The sequence below is a fragment of the Phalangium opilio genome, unplaced genomic scaffold, assembly GCF_054372755.1.
Source record: "Phalangium opilio isolate 3A_F unplaced genomic scaffold, DU_Popi_V2 ptg000056l_1, whole genome shotgun sequence".
NCBI lineage: Eukaryota > Metazoa > Arthropoda > Arachnida > Opiliones > Phalangiidae > Phalangium > Phalangium opilio.
Window position 1 is genome coordinate 6,321,566 of NW_028324175.1, and position 22,598 is coordinate 6,344,163.

The 22,598-nt window shown below is 36.1% G+C and overlaps 2 protein-coding genes across 5 annotated transcripts in view; one reads left to right on the forward strand and one right to left on the reverse strand.

The window, feature by feature from the left end:
- Nucleotides 1–1,949: 1,949 nt before the first annotated feature.
- Nucleotides 1,950–21,524, reverse strand: LOC149668268 (cytochrome P450 1A1-like). The gene is made up of 4 exons (XM_089841127.1): nucleotides 21,223–21,524; nucleotides 18,603–18,728; nucleotides 18,420–18,524; nucleotides 1,950–3,016 (listed from the first exon to the last, which is right to left on the reverse strand). The coding sequence occupies exons 1-4, from the start codon at nucleotides 21,275–21,277 to the stop codon at nucleotides 2,541–2,543; spliced, it is 762 nt and encodes a 253-aa protein (XP_089697253.1). The 5' UTR covers nucleotides 21,278–21,524; the 3' UTR covers nucleotides 1,950–2,540.
- LOC149668269 (uncharacterized) overlaps nucleotides 6,322–22,598 on the forward strand; it is a 142,872-nt gene continuing 126,595 nt past the window's right edge. For 2 of the 4 annotated variants that reach the window (XR_016368001.1, XR_016368003.1), the window contains exon 1: nucleotides 6,328–6,453. The gene's annotated coding sequence lies outside the window, so the exon portion shown is untranslated. Of the gene's footprint in view, nucleotides 6,454–22,598 lie in introns of all 4 variants that reach the window. The other 2 variants (XR_016367996.1, XM_089841148.1) reach the window with 2 other exon arrangements.

The following is a 22,598-nucleotide window of genomic DNA, read 5'->3' on the forward strand; positions in this document are numbered from 1 at the left end:
CTCTTCCTTAACCTTTCCAAAAGGTCCTGCACGTTATTCTTATTTCGAACTTCGAAGAAATACTGCGACAAAAAATAATAATTAGTATATCAAGAATAATGACTGATTTAATAAGATCTATCTTACGTAACACGTTCCCGAGTAAGGGAATTGGCAAAGGTCCGGGTGGAAGACATCTAATTTCGATCCAATATTTAACGATATAAAATGTTATCAACCCGATGGCTAGAGCCGGAAACCACGACCAATCCACGGACAACATTTCCATGTAATAAAACCCTTTAAATTACTTTTTCAAAATTTATCCTCGGCTAATAAAACGACCTTCAAAATCATAATGATTCAAGGAGACTTATATAAGATGCTTTTATTTTGTAGAGATAAGTTGATTAATTTTTTTTAGTCTATAATTTTCAAACAGATAATGGTATCGAAAGATGAATTTCAATTTCATCTAAGAATAATGGAAGGACAAAATTGTTCAATAACGTTTGCAAAATACGTTCCATAAATAAAGTAAGTTTTCGTATTTATTTCAGTAATTATTGCTTTGAGATTTTATCTTTGCTATAAAATCAGGTCTTGAGAGAGAGCGTGAACGTTGTTTTGATCTTGAGAGAATGAACGTTATTCTTTTCGCGCTCGAGGAAGGATTGTTTTCAAGGTCCTTACTATACGTCAGATTTAAACTACAATCAGGCACAAATAGAAATAATATAAATTAGTAAACTTTAAGGTCTCGTTTCACTGGTCGAAAAATCTGCGTTCTACTTTAATATTATCATAAGTTTATCATGTCTCTAAGTACACAAATATGGGTTACAACTGGGCATCTTCTGCAGGCTACTGTTACGTCAGAACTCGTATAGCGCTAAGATCCAAAGAGAGAAAATTTTGAAATTCCTGTCGCGGTGCAGTCACCAAACGGACGAGACGATTACTAAATGGCTCACATGAAAAAAATCATCCATTGGAATAAAGGAGATCTTTGCGTTTCGTATAGGCAGGCATTGGGAGGGGGACGAATTTTACTTAAGCAACCCCCAAAATCCCACCAAAGAGGAGGGAAATAGGGAGAGATAATCGCATAGGCAGCCGTGATCCATCCGTATTGAGAAGAGAGGAAAATCTGTGATACGCGGCGGCTCTTAACGCGCAACTTATTCGCGCACAGTTGACGTTATTGGTTCTCCTCTTTCGGGCTACTACGTCACCAAAATTGCTCGGAAAGGTTTAAACGTTGTTAAAACGTACGCTTTAAAAATAAAAAGTCGAGGCTTAAGTGAAATGTTCAGACAAGTGGGCTTTTTTAAGCAAAGAGTTATTTATTTATCAGTGGTAATTTAGATAAGATTCGAGCCGTGTAATGTTTCAGGAAAATATTCAAAATATCTTACTTGTAAACATATAACACCAAATCCTGCTAATGGATCACTATCACCATTAGAAAAATGGCTTGAGCACACGAACCCACGAAATGATGTTTTTAATTACACATTGTTGATGTTTGTTTATAGGTTTTCGAAATGGTTTAAAAGTTATACCGTTCATTTTTGGATTACTTGAATACCGCGTATTGCTACTACAAATGAAGTAGTAGCATTTTTTTGTAGTAAACCATTTTAAATTACCTCTGATAAATAAATAACTCTTTGCTTAAAAAAGCCCACTTGGCTGATCATTTCACTTAAGCCTCGGCTTTTTATTTTTAAAGCGTACGTTTTAACAACGTTTAAACCTTTCCGAGCAATTTTGGTGACGTAGTAGCCCGAAAGAGGAGAACCAACTGTGCGCGAATAAGTTGCGCGTTAAGAGCCGCCGCGTATCACAGATTTTCCTCTCTTCTCAATACGGATGGATCACGGCTGCCTATGCGATTATCTCTCCCTATTTCCCTCCTCTTTGATCCCACTCTCTCTCGTGAGATAGAGGCGGTTTCAGTACTGAAACATTTTAAAAGGGTTAAAAGAAATGCTAGACTAGGAAGTACAATTTTGTTTTGAAGTTGAGGTAATAAATGATACGGAGAGAGTATAGGGTTTCATTAAAGAGAGCCAGACAAACACTATTTCCATAGGAGTAGCAGCCATATCTCAACTTAGAGGCATGATAAACTTATGCTTTCTGATATCTGTATTCATCTTTGGTATAATTCGTAAATATTTTGATAAACCCTTTGCTTGTTGAATGATTCTCGTCGTTTTCGATAAAAAGGTGAAAGGTTCAAGAGCTTTTAGATAACAGCAACAGTGACGGATTTGATATGTTTAAAAGTGTATTCTAGGAGTCCCTTGTCGGGTTTAACATTATATATTACCATAACGTTGATAACTGAAAGACAGTTGCCTACTTAATTAGTTAGCCACGAGAAATCCACGAGCCACAATTTTATGAAAAAATGTTCCTTTAATCAGTCGATTACAAAAGGTCAGTAATATTAAACATTATACCATCAATATTCAGATAAAATACACCACCTTGAACTCTTGAATATTTGTAAGTAATTAGGGTAGTATCTAATTTAAAAGATGGAACTTGTTTTATCTAGGTAAGACATTAATCTCAAAATCCGCGGGCAAATTAAAGAAGGGGTTGTTTTCACTCTGCATTTTATTGGCGTTTCTGCTCGCCACAATGCGAACTTTGCGCGTGACATTTGCAATGATGAGAAATAGATCATTTCGAGCTAATTCCTCACCAATGCACATTCGCTTTCCTTCGCCGAATGGAAGATAACCGGGTATTTTCTTGGACGCGTAGTTACCATCCGAGTCCAAGAACCGTTCCGGCTTAAATTTCAACGGTTCTTCCCACAAATTCGGATCAAGGTGTGTAGCGGTAATATCGAAAAACACGATTGTCCCGTAGGGAATTTTCTTGCCGCCAATTGACGTGTTGACGTTGGTGGCGTGAGGAACGAGTACGAATAAGGGCGGTTTGTACCTCAAACATTCCGAGATGAAGGCCCAAGTGTAGGGACAATCTTTCCTGCGGTCCACGGTTGGTAAACCGGAACCTAATTGTAATTAAATTGCATTTCGGTATAGGTAATATCGGGATAAACATACAAACGACGTAGGTAATTCTAATGGTGCTTGTTCCGAGCTTAAAGGCCGACTTCCAGCGAAAAGGGCTCTAGCGAACTGACAACCGAGCATCGAGACTAACAATGGAGCAACCGTGCCGATTTTCGAATCCCCGCTGGGGCAAAAGTTCGAAGGCTTCTAGCTAACTGAAAACCGTGCAATGTGGTTCTAGCGAACTGAAGATACGCAATAGAGAATTTCCTTCCGAGGAAAGCAAAATTCGGGAGGAAAAAATATTAAAAGGATTTATGTTGTTCATCTTTAGTTCTCTAGAACCACATTGCACGACTTTCATTTAGAGAGAACCCTTCCATCTTTTACCCCAGCGGGGATTCGAAAATCGGCACGGTCACTACACTGTTAAAAAAAATGGAAATGTTTGACACCTTTAGAGGTGTTTCGTAATGCATCCCCAGCAGCACCCCTATTGGTGTTTAAAAGCACCATTCGAGAGGATGTCAATACGCACCTTTCAAAACGGTTCGAAATAATACCTTCTCTGAAGGTGCTTTTTATATCCTTTGAGGTGTTTTAATCACTTTGAATAGAGGTGTATATTAATACCAGAAAAAGTGTTAATAAACCCTTTAAAAAAAGGTCTTTTTGAGACTAATTTGGTGTTTTTAAATTCCATTGACGTTGGTGCTTTTTAATTCTTGTTAGGTTTAAACCATCACCCTTAATAGAGGATTATAATTATACCAGAAAGGTGTATATAGACTCTGTAAAGGGTGTTTTTTGAAATTATTTTTTTCTAAACACATGAGTTACCATAGATTAGTCTTTCAAAATAGCTGCTCAATATCTGCTGCTAAAATCCAGTGGATTAAGGGTAAACGTTTTTCTGCTGTAAGCCTTATTCAACCGTGAAAGAATTGATATGTATGTGTGAATTGGTTACGTTTAACCTTTACTGTATATAATCAATAGTTCTATTTAAGGACCTGATTTACATCATTCAAATGTGTATTTAATTTTCGGCTCACTGTGAACCGTCAAGACCTCCCCAAAAGACACACAAAATCAAGGAACCAATCCGAACAACGCTAACCAAAATATTTAGAAGTAACATTTAGTGAAACTAGGAAAGTTAAATTTCATGTTTACACTGTAAATAAATGTAGTAAAGCTGAATTAAAAAGTAAACACCAAATTTGATATATTAATATAAAAGATCTTCATGAAATATTGAAATGAAACAGAGCTTTATAGCTACAAACCTACTTAAAGAATCGTAATGCCGAAACATACTTAACATATTTTCCTTTAATATTCTACAATAGGGAACTAACAGTTCTGACCCTGAAACGTCACACCCTTCTATCTCTTACTGGAGTTTCATCCTCCCTAACGGTTGGAAACAGTGTTTTACGCGCAAATAATGCCAACCAGAGAGGGGCTGCGTGACTTCAGACTATCTCTTCCCCCATAGCCAGTTGTTACCTCCCTATAAGAAAATGTTATGGTTTTGTAAGAGATAATTTTATCCTGATCGCTTTATATTAACTTTGATATGCGTGTAGTGTTTCGACTCAGATGCAATCTTCATTACTCGTTCTATATAAACTTTCACTTGTAACGTTCCGAAGAAAGAAAATTATCTTAAATATTTAAATAAATATAAATGATATTAATTTTTTTAATCGTCAGTATTTTACCTTAATTCTAGTTAAGTGGTTTTAAGAACGTTATTCTTAAAATGATTTTAAACATAGCCATTGTTGACGTTTGACTTCTAGCGTAAACCGTTTACACAATTTTTGGAAATTTAGGGTATGAAAGGCGATTGATTCACAAATGGTAGGAATGAGCGCTATTGCGTGAACCTTTGGTCGAAGCCCTGCCATTGGGAGGCTGGTCGTTTCTCTTAACTTAAGCCGATCGCACGTACATCTTAATCCCAACGATGATTATGGAGTAGAAGCCAATATTTCAGATTGGCGTGTATGTGGTATACACAGAAGACTATATGATGGTGTTGTCAGAAGACAATAAGTACAGATTAGCTTGTATGCGGTATATACCATTAGAAAAGCAAGTGTGGCGATAGCGTAATGAAGTAGAATTTTTACCTCTCTCCGACTGACTGAACGTGTCTGTCACGCGTCCGCAGTTGGCAAATCGAAGCAAACGTCTTCGCAATTTCCGGAACGCGTTCGCAGTATACAAAAATTCGGAAAATGTTACTTCGTTGCTATATCCATCTTATTTAACATCAATCACTAACTATCCGTTACACCTTCATCTGCTGTCTACCAACCAATTGTTTCACCCAATGCTAACCGGTGTTTAATGGTTTCGAACAACATCACCATGCACTAGTCTTTCGTACACCACATACGCCACACGTGAGACATGAGAAACGTCTAGCCTCCTAATGCCAGAGCTTCCACCAAGGTTCACGCAATTGCGCATTTCTTATCTCTTAAGGCCTGTCCAGACTGACAGATTTTGCGAGTTCGTATCTTCGCTTTGCTTGTTTGCAAGATCGCGCTACTGTTCACATTGGGTTTTCGCTACTTTGCGTCCTCACCTCGCGAAGATACAAATTTCTTGCGACTATTCCAAGAATTTCGCGCCTTCGCGAGAAAAGCACCAATCACAGACGAAAGGAAGGGTGGGGCGATTAGTTTCGTTTTTCTCTTTGGACAACGTCGATGGAGAAGGGCAGATGGCGCAAAGATTGCTCAAACTTTATTGGCTCTCAGAATGGGAAAAGCAAATTTTTTCCGTGTATCAGAACAGAAGTGAAAATGTTTTTCGTGATCCGTTGCGAAGATGCGAATAGACGAAGGCGCGAACACGCGAGCGCGAGTTCAGTGTGGACAAAGCTTAAGTGTGAATCAATCACCTTATACACCCAAAATTTACAAAAGTTCTGATATAGGTGTTTCCTAGAAGTATAACTTTAAAGATAGCTATGTTTAAAATTCTACAGGGCCGGTAGGCCCTTGTAGATATGACTTGACACCCTTTTGTAACGTTAAAGCAAAATTCACATGCTTTTACTTAATTTCCTATGGAGATTAACATGGCGTTTTTCGTGATTTACCCCCACCGCGAACAGAAAAACTACAACGAAGTTACTTTTCGGAATACTCTTGAATTAACAATTAAGTATTCAAGGTGTGCTATCGGCTAGTTTAATTTAAATCAATTAACTCTAAGTATGTTAATTTTAGTTAATTCTGAAAGTACGTCAAAAATTACTTTTGGGTCAGACTATCTAGCAGTAGACGCTGACAAATTACTTTGGTATTTCATCCGAGCTTGAGCACCTTTATATGTATTTTCTAATTAACTGTAGCACCCTTAATAAGAAATACGTCGTTATCAGGTCGAATTTTCGTCTAGAAAAGTAATTCAGGTAAATAATTACAGTTAACAGAGGTTTTTATATCATTTAAAGTAAGTTTTTGAACGTTCTTTATGGCCAAGGCTTAAGTTGTATTTTAGTTTGTCTATGTAATATAGTCTTTATAGTGTCTTTCCCCTTTAAAGATAAAAAAGCTAATTTCCAGCTCTGTATTATAAAAAGACGCAGTCTGCTTCGTTTTCTGCTACCAACAAATATAGCAGGTATACAGGGTTTCATTATTTGTTAATCTCACTAAAATGCTACTAATTGTGAAGATGTGTGATTTCCTTAAACTAAACCAATGTAGAGGAATTTCCATGTTTACATCAGCACAGATTCTCTCAACGTAACCACGTTGGAAACGATTCGTTAAAACAATTTTTACCTCTCCGAGTGACGTATGTCACGTGAGAGGTATTGCACTGGACGTGCGTGTCTGTCTGTCTGTCTGTCACGCCCCACGTGACCGCGTTCGCAGTTTGCGTATCGGAGCAAACGTGTTCCCAATTTCCGGACTGCATTGACAGTTCACGGAAATTTGGGTTTGTCTCCTCTGGCTATTCAACTTGAGTTCCAACACCACCAGCTTTGGTTTTCGTTCGTCCAAGTCTGTACTTGCTAGCTTCCAAGCACAACCATCTTCTGTTCTTCGTCTTTCGTCTATACCACATAGACACCAATCTGCAACATTGGCTTCTAACACCACCATCTACTGGACTTTCGTCTATACCACATAGACACCAATCTGTAACATTGGCTTCTACTCCATCATCTTAAGATGTACGCGGCGAGCGGCTAGGGTTACGAGAAACGTCTAGCCTCCCAATGGCAGGGCTTCCACCATCGGTTCACGCGAATGCGTTTTTATCTATTATTTGGTTTTAAGATATACGCGGCGATCAGCTAGGGTTACGAGAAACGTCTAGCCTCCCAATGGCAGGGCTTCCACCAAAGGTTCACGCGAATGCGTTTTTATCTATTATTATAATGGAAACGGATCGTATATATACCCCAAAATTTGAAGAAAGCGGGCAAGAAGGGTACCCTTCACTTTAAACGTCAATATTAGCAAAGATTCGAAAGATATTATGAACAACTTTATTTTAAACGATTTAACTATTTTTAAAGTTATTTACTGGCGATTAAAATAATTAAAAATAATTATATTTATTTAAATATTAAAGATAAACCCAAGTACCGAAGTCGTTAAATCATTGCCTCCTATATCTATCAAGGCCCGTGCATTGCGTTATATTTCCTACATTGCCTCCAGTATCTATCAAGGCCCATGCATTGTGATAAATTTCCTTCATTGCCTCCAATATCTATCGAGGCCCGTGCATTGCGATATATTTTTGAGAACAACAACCAAAATGGGAAGCTCCTCTCAGAACCATAATAATTTGTTTTCTCAGTTATATGAAATGAAAATATGGATAATATTTTCGGCAATTCGATTTGAATGGCTCTTTCTGATGTATCATTCTCTCAGCACTGTTCATAATGGACAGGAACGTAGAGATTCGAGACACTAGGAATTACGATAGTGTTTCAAATCCTCTGTATTGAGGGCTTAAAGGCTTGGAGTGAGTCGAAAGATAAATACACATCCTATTTTTTAGTTGTACCATGCGTACCACAATGTTGCCAGGCGTTTATTGAAGGATGCTTGAGTACTTGGTACAGACTGTTACGTCTACCAAGTTTCCTAGCATCCAAGAATAAATAGGATTCATAGAAGCCAGTGTTAAGGGCATGTCATGGGTCAAGTCGTTAAATATATCGACGCAGTTAAATAGCTGATGGCATTATTTTATCCACTTTCCCATTGCCTTCGAGTGGAAGTTCAACTTTGGCACGGACGACAGATGGCGCTCTTAAACTTCTACCCCCAAAAATCGTCGTTGTCTGCTCGTTTTCCCCTTCCGCGTTTTTTCGTTATAAACTTATGATTTAACGAACTGTTAAGATAAAATTTCATATTTCCTAAGACAGATAAGCTTCTACTCCTTTCATATTACTCCCAGTTAGATTTAATGCTTAAAAAATATATTTTCAATAAAAACACCGCTTCCACTAGTGGATTTATACTCCTTGTTAGATTAGTGTAGGTGTAGAGAGTAATCATTACAAACGCTAAAAAAATATTTTGGTGGTAAGATTGGTTTAGAAAAATCCAAACGGCTAGATATTGGTAAAAAAAGACATGTGTAAGCTATTTGTAGATGAGATAATTGTTTTACATGTTTTAAATGAGACTAAAACTTCCACTATTGTGTCTAAAAAAGTGTTGGCCATGTATATTTTTTAAATATGACGGAATTGCGGTTGATATGATAGCGCCCTATTTGCGAAAAAAACCTTTTTTTAAACAGTTGAATCATTCTTTGATAGAATTTCGAAGGAAGAAGTTAAGTGTTAGATTTGCTCGATTAATTTTGTTCGGCAAATAATATAATTAAGCCTTACGTATTACTGAAGGAGATTGATTTTGCCAACCTTTGTGAGTATTTAACTGTTTAATAATTATTTTGGTTAAGTGGGAGCCTAGCTTATGTGTGATTGGGTTGTGGCTTCCATGATTTGGGCACATTTGCTTTTTGTGTGGCAAGGTATGATTCAGCTTTGATATGGACAAATGTTACAAATCATACTGGTAGACTAAGAATGCGGTTGAGGTATAGCGAGAGAGTAGAGTTTCCACAGCAATTGAGAGATATTGAAAAGGCTTGAACAATAGACTATTTTAAAATTCAATTCCTGCACTTGCAAAGAATTAAAAAAAGCGATAGATGCATATATTTAGGTTGTTTAAGGGGTAGTGATAGTCATCTCCACTCGGAGAGGTAATATTTTGGCTTTCCCAACTTGTTTTCCTGGTGAAACAGTCCGTATATGATATTACGTTTTATAAATTATTTGTTACCAAGAGTGGATTGTTTAATTTAGAAATATAAGTAACAGTGGTGCTGATTAATCCAGGAGAACATTGTCTTTACGTAATAAGTCAAATAAATTCCATGTGCAGATTTTTTCAACGTAAACACGTGGGAAACAGAGGGTTACGTTTGCTATTTCCACAGTCCTCATTGCCGTTTGTTTATAAGTCAGAATTGCTATGAATTGTTTAGGTATTTGATTTAATTACTGGTATTTAAGCGAAACTATGGAATCACATCATTCATTAACATTGTAACCTTTGTAGTGATCCGTTGTAACGGGCTCACCGGTACAACATATTTAATTGTTAATCTTCACGTTACCGCAAATTTAGGATGGGGCATGATAAAAACTCGAATAAATTTTAAATGGACTACTTAATTAATATTTAAACTGTATAGCTGTTGATAAAGCCTCGTATTTCTATTTCACACTTAATCAAGATAAACCTTTAATTAAACTTATTCAGGATAAACCTTTAAATTATACTTAATTAGGATAAACCTTTAATTAAACTTAATCCGGATAAACCTTTAAATTAAACTTAATCGAGATAAACCTTTAAATTAAACTTAATCGAGATAAACCTTTAAATTAAACTTAATCGAGATAAACCTTTAAATTAAACTTAATCGAGATACACCTTTAAATTAAACTTAATCGAGATAAACCTTTAAATTAAACTTAATCGAGATAAACCTTTAAATTAAACTTAATCGAGATAAACCTTTAAATTAAACTTAATCGAGATACACCTTTAAATTAAACTTAATCGAGATACACCTTTAAATTAAACTTAATCGAGATAAACCTTTAAATTAAACTTAATCGAGATAAACCTTTAAACCAAACTTAATCGAGATAATTAGCCTTTAAACCAAACTTAATCGAGATAAGCCTTTAAACCAAACTTAATCGAGTTAAACCTTTAAACTAAACTTAATCTAGATAAGCCTTTAAACTAAACTTAATCGAGATAAGCCTTTAAACTAAACTTAATCGAGATAAGCCTTTAAATTAGACTTAATCGAGATAAGCCTTTAAATTAGACTTAATCGAGATAAGCCTTTAAATTAGACTTAATCGAGATAAGCCTTTAAATTAGACTTAATCGAGATAAGCCTTTAAACTAAACTTAATCGAGATAAGCCTTTAAACTAAACTTAATCGAGATAAGCCTTTAAACTAAACTTAATCGAGATAAACCTTTAAACGTAAGTAAAATTAAGGTGAAATTAACGCAAAACACGATTTTTTTGGTTAAATTCATGGATACCTTATTTAATTAAAATTAAAACTACACTTATCTTTCACCCAGTCTCAATTTTCCTATTTAATCTTTACAATTAAATGAGCACTTAAGTCCATATTTACCCGCATTTCAAGTCCATATTTAGACCCATTTCAAGTCCATATTTAGACCCATTTCAAGTCCATATTTAGACCCATTTCAAGTCCATATTTAGACCCATTTCAAGTTCATATTTAGACCCATTTCAAGTCCATATTTAGACCCATTTCAAGTCCATATTTAGACCCATTTCAAGTCCTTATTCAGACCCATTTCAAGTCCATATTTAGCTATTTCAAGTCCATATTTAGACCCATTTCAAGTCCATATTTAGACCCATTTCAAGTTCATATTTAGACCCATTTCAAGTCCTTATTCAGACCCATTTCAAGTCCATATTTAGCTATTTCAAGTCCATATTTAGACCCATTTCAAGTCCATATTTAGACCCATTTCAAGTCCATATTTAGACCCATTTCAAGTCCATATTTAGACCCATTTCAAGTCCATATTTAGACCCATTTCAAGTCCATATTTAGACCCATTTCAAGTCCATATTTAGACCCATTTCAAGTCCTTATTCAGACCCATTTCAAGTCCTTATTCAGACCCATTTCAAGTCCATATTTAGCTATTTCAAGTCCATATTTAGACCCATTTCAAGTCCATATTTAGACCCATTTCAAGTCCATATTTAGACCCATTTCAAGTTCATATTTAGACCCATTTCAAGTCCTTATTCAGACCCATTTCAAGTCCATATTTAGCTATTTCAAGTCCATATTTAGACCCATTTCAAGTCCATATTTAGACCCATTTCAAGTCCATATTTAGACCCATTTCAAGTCCATATTTAGACCCATTTCAAGTCCATATTTAGACCCATTTCAAGTTCATATTTAGACCCATTTCAAGTCCATATTTAGACCCATTTCAAGTCCATATTTAGACCCATTTCAAGTCCTTATTCAGACCCATTTCAAGTCCATATTTAGACCCATTTCAAGTCCTTATTCAGACCCATTTCAAGTCCATATTTAGACCCATTTCAAGTCCATATTTAGACCCATTTCAAGTCCATATTTAGACCCATTTCAAGTTCATATTTAGACCCATTTCAAGTCCTTATTCAGACCCATTTCAAGTCCATATTTAGACCCATTTCAAGTCCATATTTAGACCCATTTCAAGTCCATATTTAGACCCATTTCAAGTCCATATTTAGACCCATTTCAAGTCCATATTTAGACCCATTTCAAGTCCATATTTAGACCCATTTCAAGTCCATATTTAGACCCATTTCAAGTCCATATTTAGACCCATTTCAAGTTCATATTTAGACCCATTTCAAGTCCATATTTAGACCCATTTCAAGTTCATATTTAGACCCATTTCAAGTCCATATTTAGACCCATTTCAAGTCCATATTTAGACCCATTTCAAGTCCTTATTCAGACCCATTTCAAGTCCATATTTAGCTATTTCAAGTCCATATTTAGCTATTTCAAGTCCATATTTAGACCCATTTCAAGTCCATATTTAGACCCATTTCAAGTCCATATTTAGACCCATTTCAAGTTCATATTTAGACCCATTTCAAGTCCTTATTCAGACCCATTTCAAGTCCATATTTAGCTATTTCAAGTCCATATTTAGACCCATTTCAAGTCCATATTTAGACCCATTTCAAGTCCATATTTAGACCCATTTCAAGTCCATATTTAGACCCATTTCAAGTCCATATTTAGACCCATTTCAAGTCCATATTTAGACCCATTTCAAGTCCATATTTAGACCCATTTCAAGTCCATATTTAGACCCATTTCAAGTCCATATTTAGACCCATTTCAAGTCCATATTTAGACCCATTTCAAGTCCATATTTACCCCCATTTCAAGTCCATATTTACCTCCATTTCATGTCCATATTTACCCCATTTCATGTCCATATTTACCCCCATTTCAAGTCCATATTTACCCCCATTTCAAGTCCATATTTACCTCCATTTCATGTCCGTATTTACCCCATTTCAAGTCCATATTTACCTCCATTTCATGTCCATATTTACCCCCATTTCAAGTCCATATTTAGACCCATTTCAAGTCATATTTAGACCCATTTCAAGTCCATATTTAGTCCCATTTCAAGTCGATATTTAGACCCATTTCAAGTCGATATTTAGACCCATTTCAAGTCCATATTTAGACGCATTTCAAGTCCATATTTAGATGCATTTCAAGTCCTTATTTAGACCCATTTCAAGTCCATATTTAGACCCATTTCAAGTCCATATTTAGACCCATTTCAAGTCCATATTTAGACCCATTTCAAGTCCATATTTAGACCCATTTCAAGTCCATATTTAGACCCATTTCAAGTCCATTATTAGACCCATTTCAAGTCCATATTTAGACCCATTTCAAGTCCATATTTACCTCCATTTCATGTCCATATTTACCTCTATTTCATGTCCATATTTACCCCCATTTCAAGTCCATATTTACCCCCATTTCAAGTCCATATTTACCTCCATTTCATGTCCATATTTACCCCATTTCAAGTCCATATTTACCCCATTTCAAGTCCATATTTACCCCCATTTCAAGTCCATATTTACCCCCATTTCAAGTCCATATTTACCCCATTTCAAGTCCATATTTACCTCCATTTCATGTCCATATTTACCCCATTTCATGTCCATATTAAGCCCCATTTCAAGTCCATATTTACCCCCATATCATGTCCATATTTACCCCCATTTCATGTCCCAATTTACACACCCATTTCATGTCCCAATTTACACCCATTTCATGTCGCAATTTATCCCCATTTCATGTCCCAATTTAAAACCCCTATTTATCTCATATGAAACCCCTGTTCACCCCATTTCAGGACCATGCGCCCGATTTACAGGAATATTTATAGTCTTGTTCAGTGGGACTTCACTACCTTTCCTATTGTGTTTGTACACGTTGAAGGCTCTCTTATTATATCAATCCTGACTGAACACGATTTTAAGAAAAAATGTTAATGCCGTCGGGTTAGGTAAGGCATATGTTAGTTAGGTTACGTGTCATTGAGACACAAATTTCAAGCATTGTACCTCTTAATAGTAGACGTATTTATCCTATAAATGTTATAAATTTAATAAAAAAAAGTTCAAAAATAACAAACGTTTTATCGTTGACAGCGTTTAAAAATAAAAATATTTTCTTTTAATAATATGTGGTTTTTCACAGGCACTATATTACGTTAGAAAATTATTTTTGGGAACTCGTTGTATGTTCAAACTTCGTTTAAGTTCGTTACAGTGTTACGTAATTTGACTTAAAAATTAAAATAAGCCAATCGCTTTATAACGGTGCATTTCTGCGATTTAAAAATATTTCATTCTTCTAAATTATAAATTTTCTTAATGTTTTACCAAATAGATGGAGTCATTTTACATAACCACTCAAGTTAATCAGATGTTAACGGGCGTAGATAGAATTTTAATTTAAGCCAAGATGTTTGTCCCATTAGACCAAATCCAAAACCGCCAAATTGCGGTAGTTTTCAGCCGAATTGGAATTCGGTCGTAAGGCAGGCAAGCGGTTAATTACCATAGTACAATTAACTTGAAATGGGTCAATAGGGCCTTAAAAGTCAAAACGGGGAAAATAGGGTCTTTAAATGGGTAAACAGGTCTTTAAATGGGTAAACAGGTCTTTAAATGGGTAAACAGGTCTTTAAATGGGTAAACAGGTCTTTAAATGGGTAAACAGGGACTTGAAATGGTGTATTGACCGATTTGTTTTACACCATAAACGTGGTGCTAAATATGAAAAAAATAAATATTTTACAACTATTTCACTTCACTTGGTTTAATAATGTGACAGAGGTAGCGTACTTTTTCCATACTTTTAACACCATTAAACTAAGTAATATTAGAAGTTCAAAACAGATTGCCTAACAAAGATGTTAAAAACCCCTGTAAATGGTGCATTAATGCCTAATATTTCCTTAATACTTGCAAATAATATTAGCAAATGGCGTGAATTGATCATAAAAATGGGGTTAAAGTACACCCTAAATAATGTCTTTTTTTGGCACCGGGAAAAACAGCATATATGGTGTTTGAAAGCACCGTTATATTTTAGAGTGCAAATGTATGACGGTGAAGCAAACATGATTATTCAAAAGTTAATTACATTAAGACTGAAGTGACAGATATTATAAAAAACCGTCTTGGTTTGGACCAAGGCCGAAAAAACAAACGATATGTGTGGGGTTTATCAATTGACTGAAGTTTCAGATATTGAAATTTTTTTCTAGTTATTTTTATCCACTCAATCCTTAATCAATATTTAATTCAATCAACTGATTTTACTGTTAATCGATCTAGTCCCTCTAAATTAATTGAAAAAATTACATATCTACGCTTTTTCAAGAACAATTACATTTTCCGAAAACATTTTATCATGAAATTAATTATTTTGAAGGGATTTCGTGTCGATGCTCACTAACTTGTAAGCACCTTGACCAACATAGTTTTAATTGTTGCTGGCTTGACAAATTTTCAAGTTTACAGTGAATGTCGTCTACTTAAGACAAAACAACAAAGTTTATCCTGCGTGGTTAAGGGTAAAGATCACATAAACAGAAATACTTCTCAGTATCAATGACTTGTTATATTCGTTTCCCGCGGAGATAATATGGTTAAAAACATCATTCATTACTAGTTATGCCAAGAGGTCACATTTAACTCCGACACCCCCTCCCTTCCTCTATTTTCCCAATATATTGCATTTTATAATCACCATTGGTTCCAGTGTATGGGTCATCTGAGCCGTCGCAACACACTATATTATATTACCATATAGATCGAAACCTTTTCACATTAGTAAACGGTACATGACACTCCGGACTTGCCCGCCAACCTTATTAACCTAACACTATAAAACATTCGTGTACATGAATGGTTATGGTTATGGCTTGACACTCGCTAGCGCCCGAACGACCGATCACTCAGTGTAATCGGTGTACCGTACATTTGTAAGTGAGTTCGGAAATTATATACAGAGAAACTGAAACACAGGTGTGATCCCGCCATTGGGGTGTTTTCTCTCTTTCATTTTCTCGCTCGCTTAGAAGCACCGCTATAGGCAGTGCTAGTTGACTAGCCTCCTGCCCGTAGTGAACTCTGGCACCGTCTGGCGATGACCCTTGGTGCGAGGGAGAATACACCCCAATGGTGGCCTCGCCCCTGTGTTTTCCGAAATGATCTTTACGCTCACTGGCGTCGCTAGGCCTTTTTTTGGGGGGTGGCTATAGCCCCCCCCCCCAAATTCCAAACTTAGCCCCCCAAAATAATCCGTAAACCCTACGAAAAAATTGCTGTTAGCAACCTAAAATTCTGTAGCAATATATAAAAAATTTTCAATATGAAACAGTAAAATTTTGAAGAAAAAAACAGATGGAGACAAGTAAAATGTTTCATGTTCTTTCGAAGGGAGTCCCAATAGTGTGGACTAAAAGCTAACCAAAACTAAAAATAAACCTAAGACGAGTGAAAACCCTTCATAATCGGTTCCGTAGTCCTTATTAATAAAAGGTTGTACATCTTTAAAATACGGAAAATTTCATGTTAACACAAATTTACGGATAGTTTTAAAGGCCTACACATTTTCCAAAGAACCAATTATGCAATTTTTAGCCACATTGTAGTATACGATAGGCTCTTAGTTTGACCCGAGCCGTAGTATATGGCCGGGGTTTTCGCTTTCGTTATCGTCAGATTTTAGCTTAAATGTAACCAATAGTGGTAGCTGAGCTCAGTTAGAGATTTTATTTTAATTAAAAAAAATTTCACACCGCACCCGGGAATTGAGTCTGGCTGGCTGGCGCAGCAGTAAGACACGCTACCACTGTGGGGTCGGACACTTCTGATTTTTTGTTTAGGGTCTTTGAATTTTTTTCTTTTTATTTATGTGCAAATTAAATAGATAACGATGTGGCTACTATTTAGTCCCAGCCATTGGGCCATCTTGTTTATATTAAGTGTAAAGTAGGGGGTGACGTTTCAAATGAAGACTGAGTTATGACCAAGAAATTCTAAAGTATGGAAATGGAAGTTCCAGTGCAACTTTACCTTCATAGATGCGACAATAGAAATGTAGCATTTCGATATACGAAATTTAATGTATAAATTCGCGCAACACCCTGGTTTGGTATCAATTAAATATTTACATTTTCCATTCGAGTTATGCCAAAGTTCGCTTGCTCTTTTTAGACATCCAGTAGAACATTTCAAATATTCAATACTGATGCCTCAACACGTACTCCCTTCAAAATAATTAATTTCATGATAAAATGTTTTCGGAAAATGTAATTGTTCTTGAAAAAGCGTAGATATGTAATTTTTTCAATTAATTTAGAGGGACTAGATCGATTAACAGTAAAATCAGTTGATTGAATTAAATATTGATTAAGGATTGAGTGGATAAAAATAACTAGAAAAAAATTTCAATATCTGAAACTTCAGTCAATTGATAAACCTCAAACATATCGTTTGTTTTTTCGGCCTTGGTCCAAACCAAGACGGTTTTTTATAATTATTTTAGGAATTAAATTTCTTAAACCGACCTAATTATAATTAACGTAAAATAATGACGATTAAAAAAATTAATATCAATTATATTTATTTAATTATTTCAGATAAACTTCTTTCTTTGGAATGACAAAAAAGAGAGTTTATATAGAACGAGTAATAAAGATTGCATCTGAATCGAGACACAACACGCATATCAAAGGTAATATAAAGCGAGTAGGATGATAAGATCTCTTACAAAACGAGAACATTTTCTTTTTGCAGAATATTAAATGGAAATATTGTAAATATTTTTCGGTATTACGATTCTTTTAGTAGTTGTGTAGCTATAAAGCTTTGTTTCATCTCAGATAGACAGATACGTCCAGTGTAATACCTCTCCGTGACGTCATCGTCACTCGGAGAGATAAAAACCTGTGTCAAGGGGAAATTCAAGTGATAATTTTATGAATTACTCTAATTCCAAGACATTCCAGCATATTGAATTCTTCGAGAATTATTTTCCAATGATTGAAAAATCAAACTAAGTATAAATTCCTTCAAATATTAGAATAAGCTAGTGCTAAGAAATGTTAAATAATTTAGATTTTTAAAATCTTTGGGTTATTTTTAGGATGCTTCACTATGCAGGTAGAATTAGTAGATTATTTCCCTCTAAGCTCATATCAATAACCTTTCACTTAATAAAAAACACCATATCAGCTAAAATGTGTAAAGTAAAGCCCAAAGGTGTTTATTCGCACCATTCGAACAGATTTATATTAAAAACACTATTTCCGTTTAAAAAAACAATTTAATAAGGGTCAATTAACACCTAAAGGTGTGTCTACGTACCAGTGAATCACAATTTGCTTAAAAAATACCTAAAAAGAGTCAACTAGCACCTTTTTACGGAGAAAACACCATCTCAGTTAAAAAACCCTCGAAAAAGAGTGTATAAACACCTCAAGGTATTTCCGAACACCCATGAAACACCTTTTTTTCTAACAGTGTACATTGTTAGTCTCGATGCTCGGTTTTCAGTTCGCTAGAACCCTCTTCTTTGGAAGTTGGCCTTTAAGTTTCATCCTAACATAAGACCGTTAAGACGGGAGAGGAGAATAATTCCCCGCGACCCATCTATTGAATCCTACGCAATTAAGAAAATGTTTGTACCTTTGTTGTCGTCTATTTCTTCACGAATTTTTTCCTGAATTTCAGGAAAGGCAGCTAAAGCTTCGAATACCCACGTGATGGCAGTTGTAGTTGCGTCGGTACCAGCTGAAAACATAAGTATAGCGTTTAAGAGACAGCTATTTTAAATGGTCTATCGCGTTAAAAACAATGCCTTAACAATACCCAAAAAGAGGTCGCCTAATATTCCTTGCAAATGGCGATCAGTTAAGTAAATTTTGTTTTCAGATTCCTCGGATGCAGCTTCGATACCAGAAGCGATCACGGAATCCGTGAAGTGACGTAATTCATCTAGAGTATATATATATTTAGAGTTATTACACGTAGATATAGATTTCTCTTAAAGGGAGGGTGAAGTGGAAAATCAAGTGATTTTTTATCAATTTTTCTACTAATTACAAGACCAGTCTGCATAGTGAAACATTCAGGAAATACTTCCGAATGATTTTAAAATTCAAATTAGGTTCAGATTTTAAAGATAATTTTAAAGAAGGACCTCCGACCAATCGCGTAACGCCCTGCCTTCTTGTTAACAAAATTCTCGTGGCACGTTCCGTGTCAAATGAAATATATCACGAGATTTGATAAAATTAGGCGCGCAACGTGACAATCGTGGCGCGAGACATGGAGCGTGCCACGAGAATTTTGTTAATAAAAAGGCAGGGCGTTACGCGATTGGTCGGAGGACTTCCTTTAAAATTATCCTTAAAATCTGAACCTAATTTGAATTTTAAAATCTTTCGGAAGTATTTCCTGAATGTTTCACTATGCAGACTGGTCTTATAATTTATAGAAATCCTTAAAATTTTGGTTGGGATTTCTAGGGTATTCTTTATGCTCTTGGGAGAGACTTAATTATTTAAAAAACGTACCGATTGAAAAATACGTTTAATTTGTTTTGTTTAATTATTTTAAAGTTTTTATAAGTATTTTTCTCCATTTGGGAGAGGGTTGAGAAATACTCGAGAGCGACTATCCTTTAGAGATGGGCCGATACCAGTTTAAACCGATACCGATATGATCCGATACTTGGGAAACCGATACGTACCGATACCGATATTTTACCCGATCCTTCGATTAAACCGATATCAATCGGTATCGGCCCATCTCTAATGATAAGCCAGTTTTATAGTTTCAAGTACCGAAATTGGATCGAGAATCATGATTCTCGATCCAATTTCGGTAGTTGAAACTATAAAACTGGCTTATCATACGAAAAACCCATTTTAGACACTAGTTACGTTACTAGGTATTTACAAATAATTCAACTTTATTTACGCAATAAAAATTTTAAAACTCGGAAAAATAACTAGTTACGTTATCCAAAAATAGATGAAATACTGTGCTGTCTCAGAGTTTAGGTCTTATGGCGCCATCTACTCTCAACATAAGTATTTATTTTCTTCAAAAAATATCGGGTAGAAATATCGGTTCATTTTTAACCGATACCGATATATCGGTTAAAGCCAAATATCGGTACCGATACCGATATGGTATCGGTATCAGCCCATCTCTACTATCCTTTTCCGTTGACTCGTGTAAGTATTCTGATTTATTTTTCAAAAACATTTTACAATCTCGGTCCTGGGACCATACAAAAGGGTTGTTTTTTTATAGCTAGAGAGCGTGGCCCAGGGGTTTACCAAGTGACGACCCATTTTTTTTCGTGAAGTCGAAGATGTTTATCTCACACGTGCGGAGGATTTTTGGATGAAACTTTTCTCTATTATGAAAATTTTACGACTGACCCCTGAAATATCAACGATAATTTAAGGAAGACCCCTGTCACAACGGTAATATAAGCGCCACCAGAAGTCCATTAAATTAGCCTAGGAAGTGAACAATTACAATGGCTGGTATAGCGTACGTCTCTGCTGGGATAAAAACTCCTTCTAACTCCATGGATAGGGGGTTAAATTTTTTCCCCTTTCCTAACACAGTTAGAAATCTCGAGCTCTTCTCTAGAAAGTCTTTCTTGACGTGAGCGGGGCGTGACTTCTTCAGCCCATGAACGCTGCATCTCTAAAGGGTAGATTGTTTGCTTTATAAAAAATTAAAAAAAGGAACGGCCACGGTTGTTAAAGGGAGGGTGAAGTAGAAAATCAAGTGGTTTTTTAATCGATTCTTCTACTAATTATAAAAATGCAGGGGGTTACGCGATTGGTCGGACGTCCTTATTTAAAATTATCTTTTAAATCTGAACCTAATTTGAATTTTAAAATCATTCGGCGCGCTAGTATTTCCTGAATGTTTGACTATGCAGACTGGTCTTGTAAATAGTAGGGGAATCGATAAAAAAACCACTTGATTTTCTACTTCACCCTCCCTTTAAATAGTTTTTTTCAATAGGTTCATAAAAAACTGAATGACCTTGACTGTTCCAAAATTCACACCACCATCCCTTCTCCTATTTTTAAGCGGGCTCGGTTTTACAGTGGAAGGGGGCGTTTTCGGCCAATAGTTTTTTATCTCTCGATAGGGCAAATTTTGGCGTACGAGTCGCACCTAAACCGGAGATCTGAGAAAAATTATCGCGAGGTGGCGAATGTGTCGCCCTTCTTCAGTATTGCTACACAAGATAGGGGAGTACCAAACCCCGCTTTTGGTTACTTCCTAGGCTAATTTAATGGACTTCTGGCACCACCTCGTACACATATATGGTAAAAATATTTTCCTTAACAAACTGGATATTTCCCCACATAAAATTTGACATGCATGGGCCTAGTTCATCTCGGAGGCTCCGGTAAGAATTGCGCCTGTAACGATGAATAAATAAATACCGTACCTAACAGCGGTGTGTCCAACCTTTCTGCAAACCTCCCATTGTTTCGAATTCCCATGAAACGATATTGCTACAGTGTGATACTTGTTGTGACGCACTTAATATGAAAATATGTAAACTCCTTTTAGCGAATATGAGTTGATCAGCACCGACAAATTATAGAGATGACGCGGGGAATTATTTTAAGGTCTCCTCGGCTTCAAGATCAAAGTTAGGGATATGGGCGGTACTTTAGTAAGCTCGCCACGCTTGGGCCATTTCAATAAAAGCAAAAGTTTATAAGATATGTTCTAAAGAATAAGAAACGTGAGATAGATTTTCGTAAAGCCACGCCTGGTTTTGGCGCTGCCAAAGGTTTAGTACAGACTAAATAGGAAGATGGAGTGCAAAATTAGCCGAGTGCAGTCAATTCTCGCTTGTCGTTCTCGAACTAGCTCGAGCTGCAAGTCTCTAGCTTTACCAGAAGTAAGATGAGACTAGAAGTAAAGAGCTCTAGCATTGGTAGTAGATCCTGGCACTAGTGAACAAATTTGAGGATTTAATGCCGCTTCCATCGCGCCTACACTAGATAGAAAAAAATTGGTCGGGTTCCAAAAACTTTCCTACCCCTTCCCCTCAACCTAAAGCCGCGGAACACGGACGCGACTGCTTGAATCTAGTTCGGCCGTCTACCGTCACGAGCTTCTCACGTTTTGGAGGGAAAATTCTGAAACCGCTACCAGAGGGTCAACCGTTGGTGTGTTATCAAGAATATTCACTTTCGCCAAGTGAAGAATTTGGTTAGCTCAGTACTTCTAGTCTCATCTTACTTCTGATGACGAATTTTACATCACAAATAATTTCGAAAAGGTACAGACCAGGTCAATCTAATGATCCACGCTATTAATAGACGGTGAGGCTAAAAATAACTCACCCCTTCTTCCGCATTTCAAGGCATACCGGAAATAGTCGGCTTCTATTGTGTCTGTTTATGGAATGCAGCGTCCTTGTAAAACCCCCCTGAAGGTCGTTCCCCGAAATTCCAACCCGCCTATCACCAGAGGAATGCACGTAGTATCGGCTCTATCGCATCGGCTTCTTTTAAGTCAAGGAAGCCTTGCAGCTACCCGGAAGCGCCCATTCACGACTTCAAAGGGTCAAAGAAGCCGCGCATTCCCTTCTAACAAAAAGTTAGAAACCCTATGGAGAATACTTTTATCCGTATTTCTGTCTCAGTTGACCGCAAAACTCTATTTGAAGATAGGAAATTAGCCTTTCGCTTTAGAGACAAGTGTGTCGGGTCTTTTTCTAAATGCATACACTATATATTTTTAATATAAATATAATATACGATACATTTTTGAATGTCTGACTGACTAATAATCAATGTGCAGCCCAAA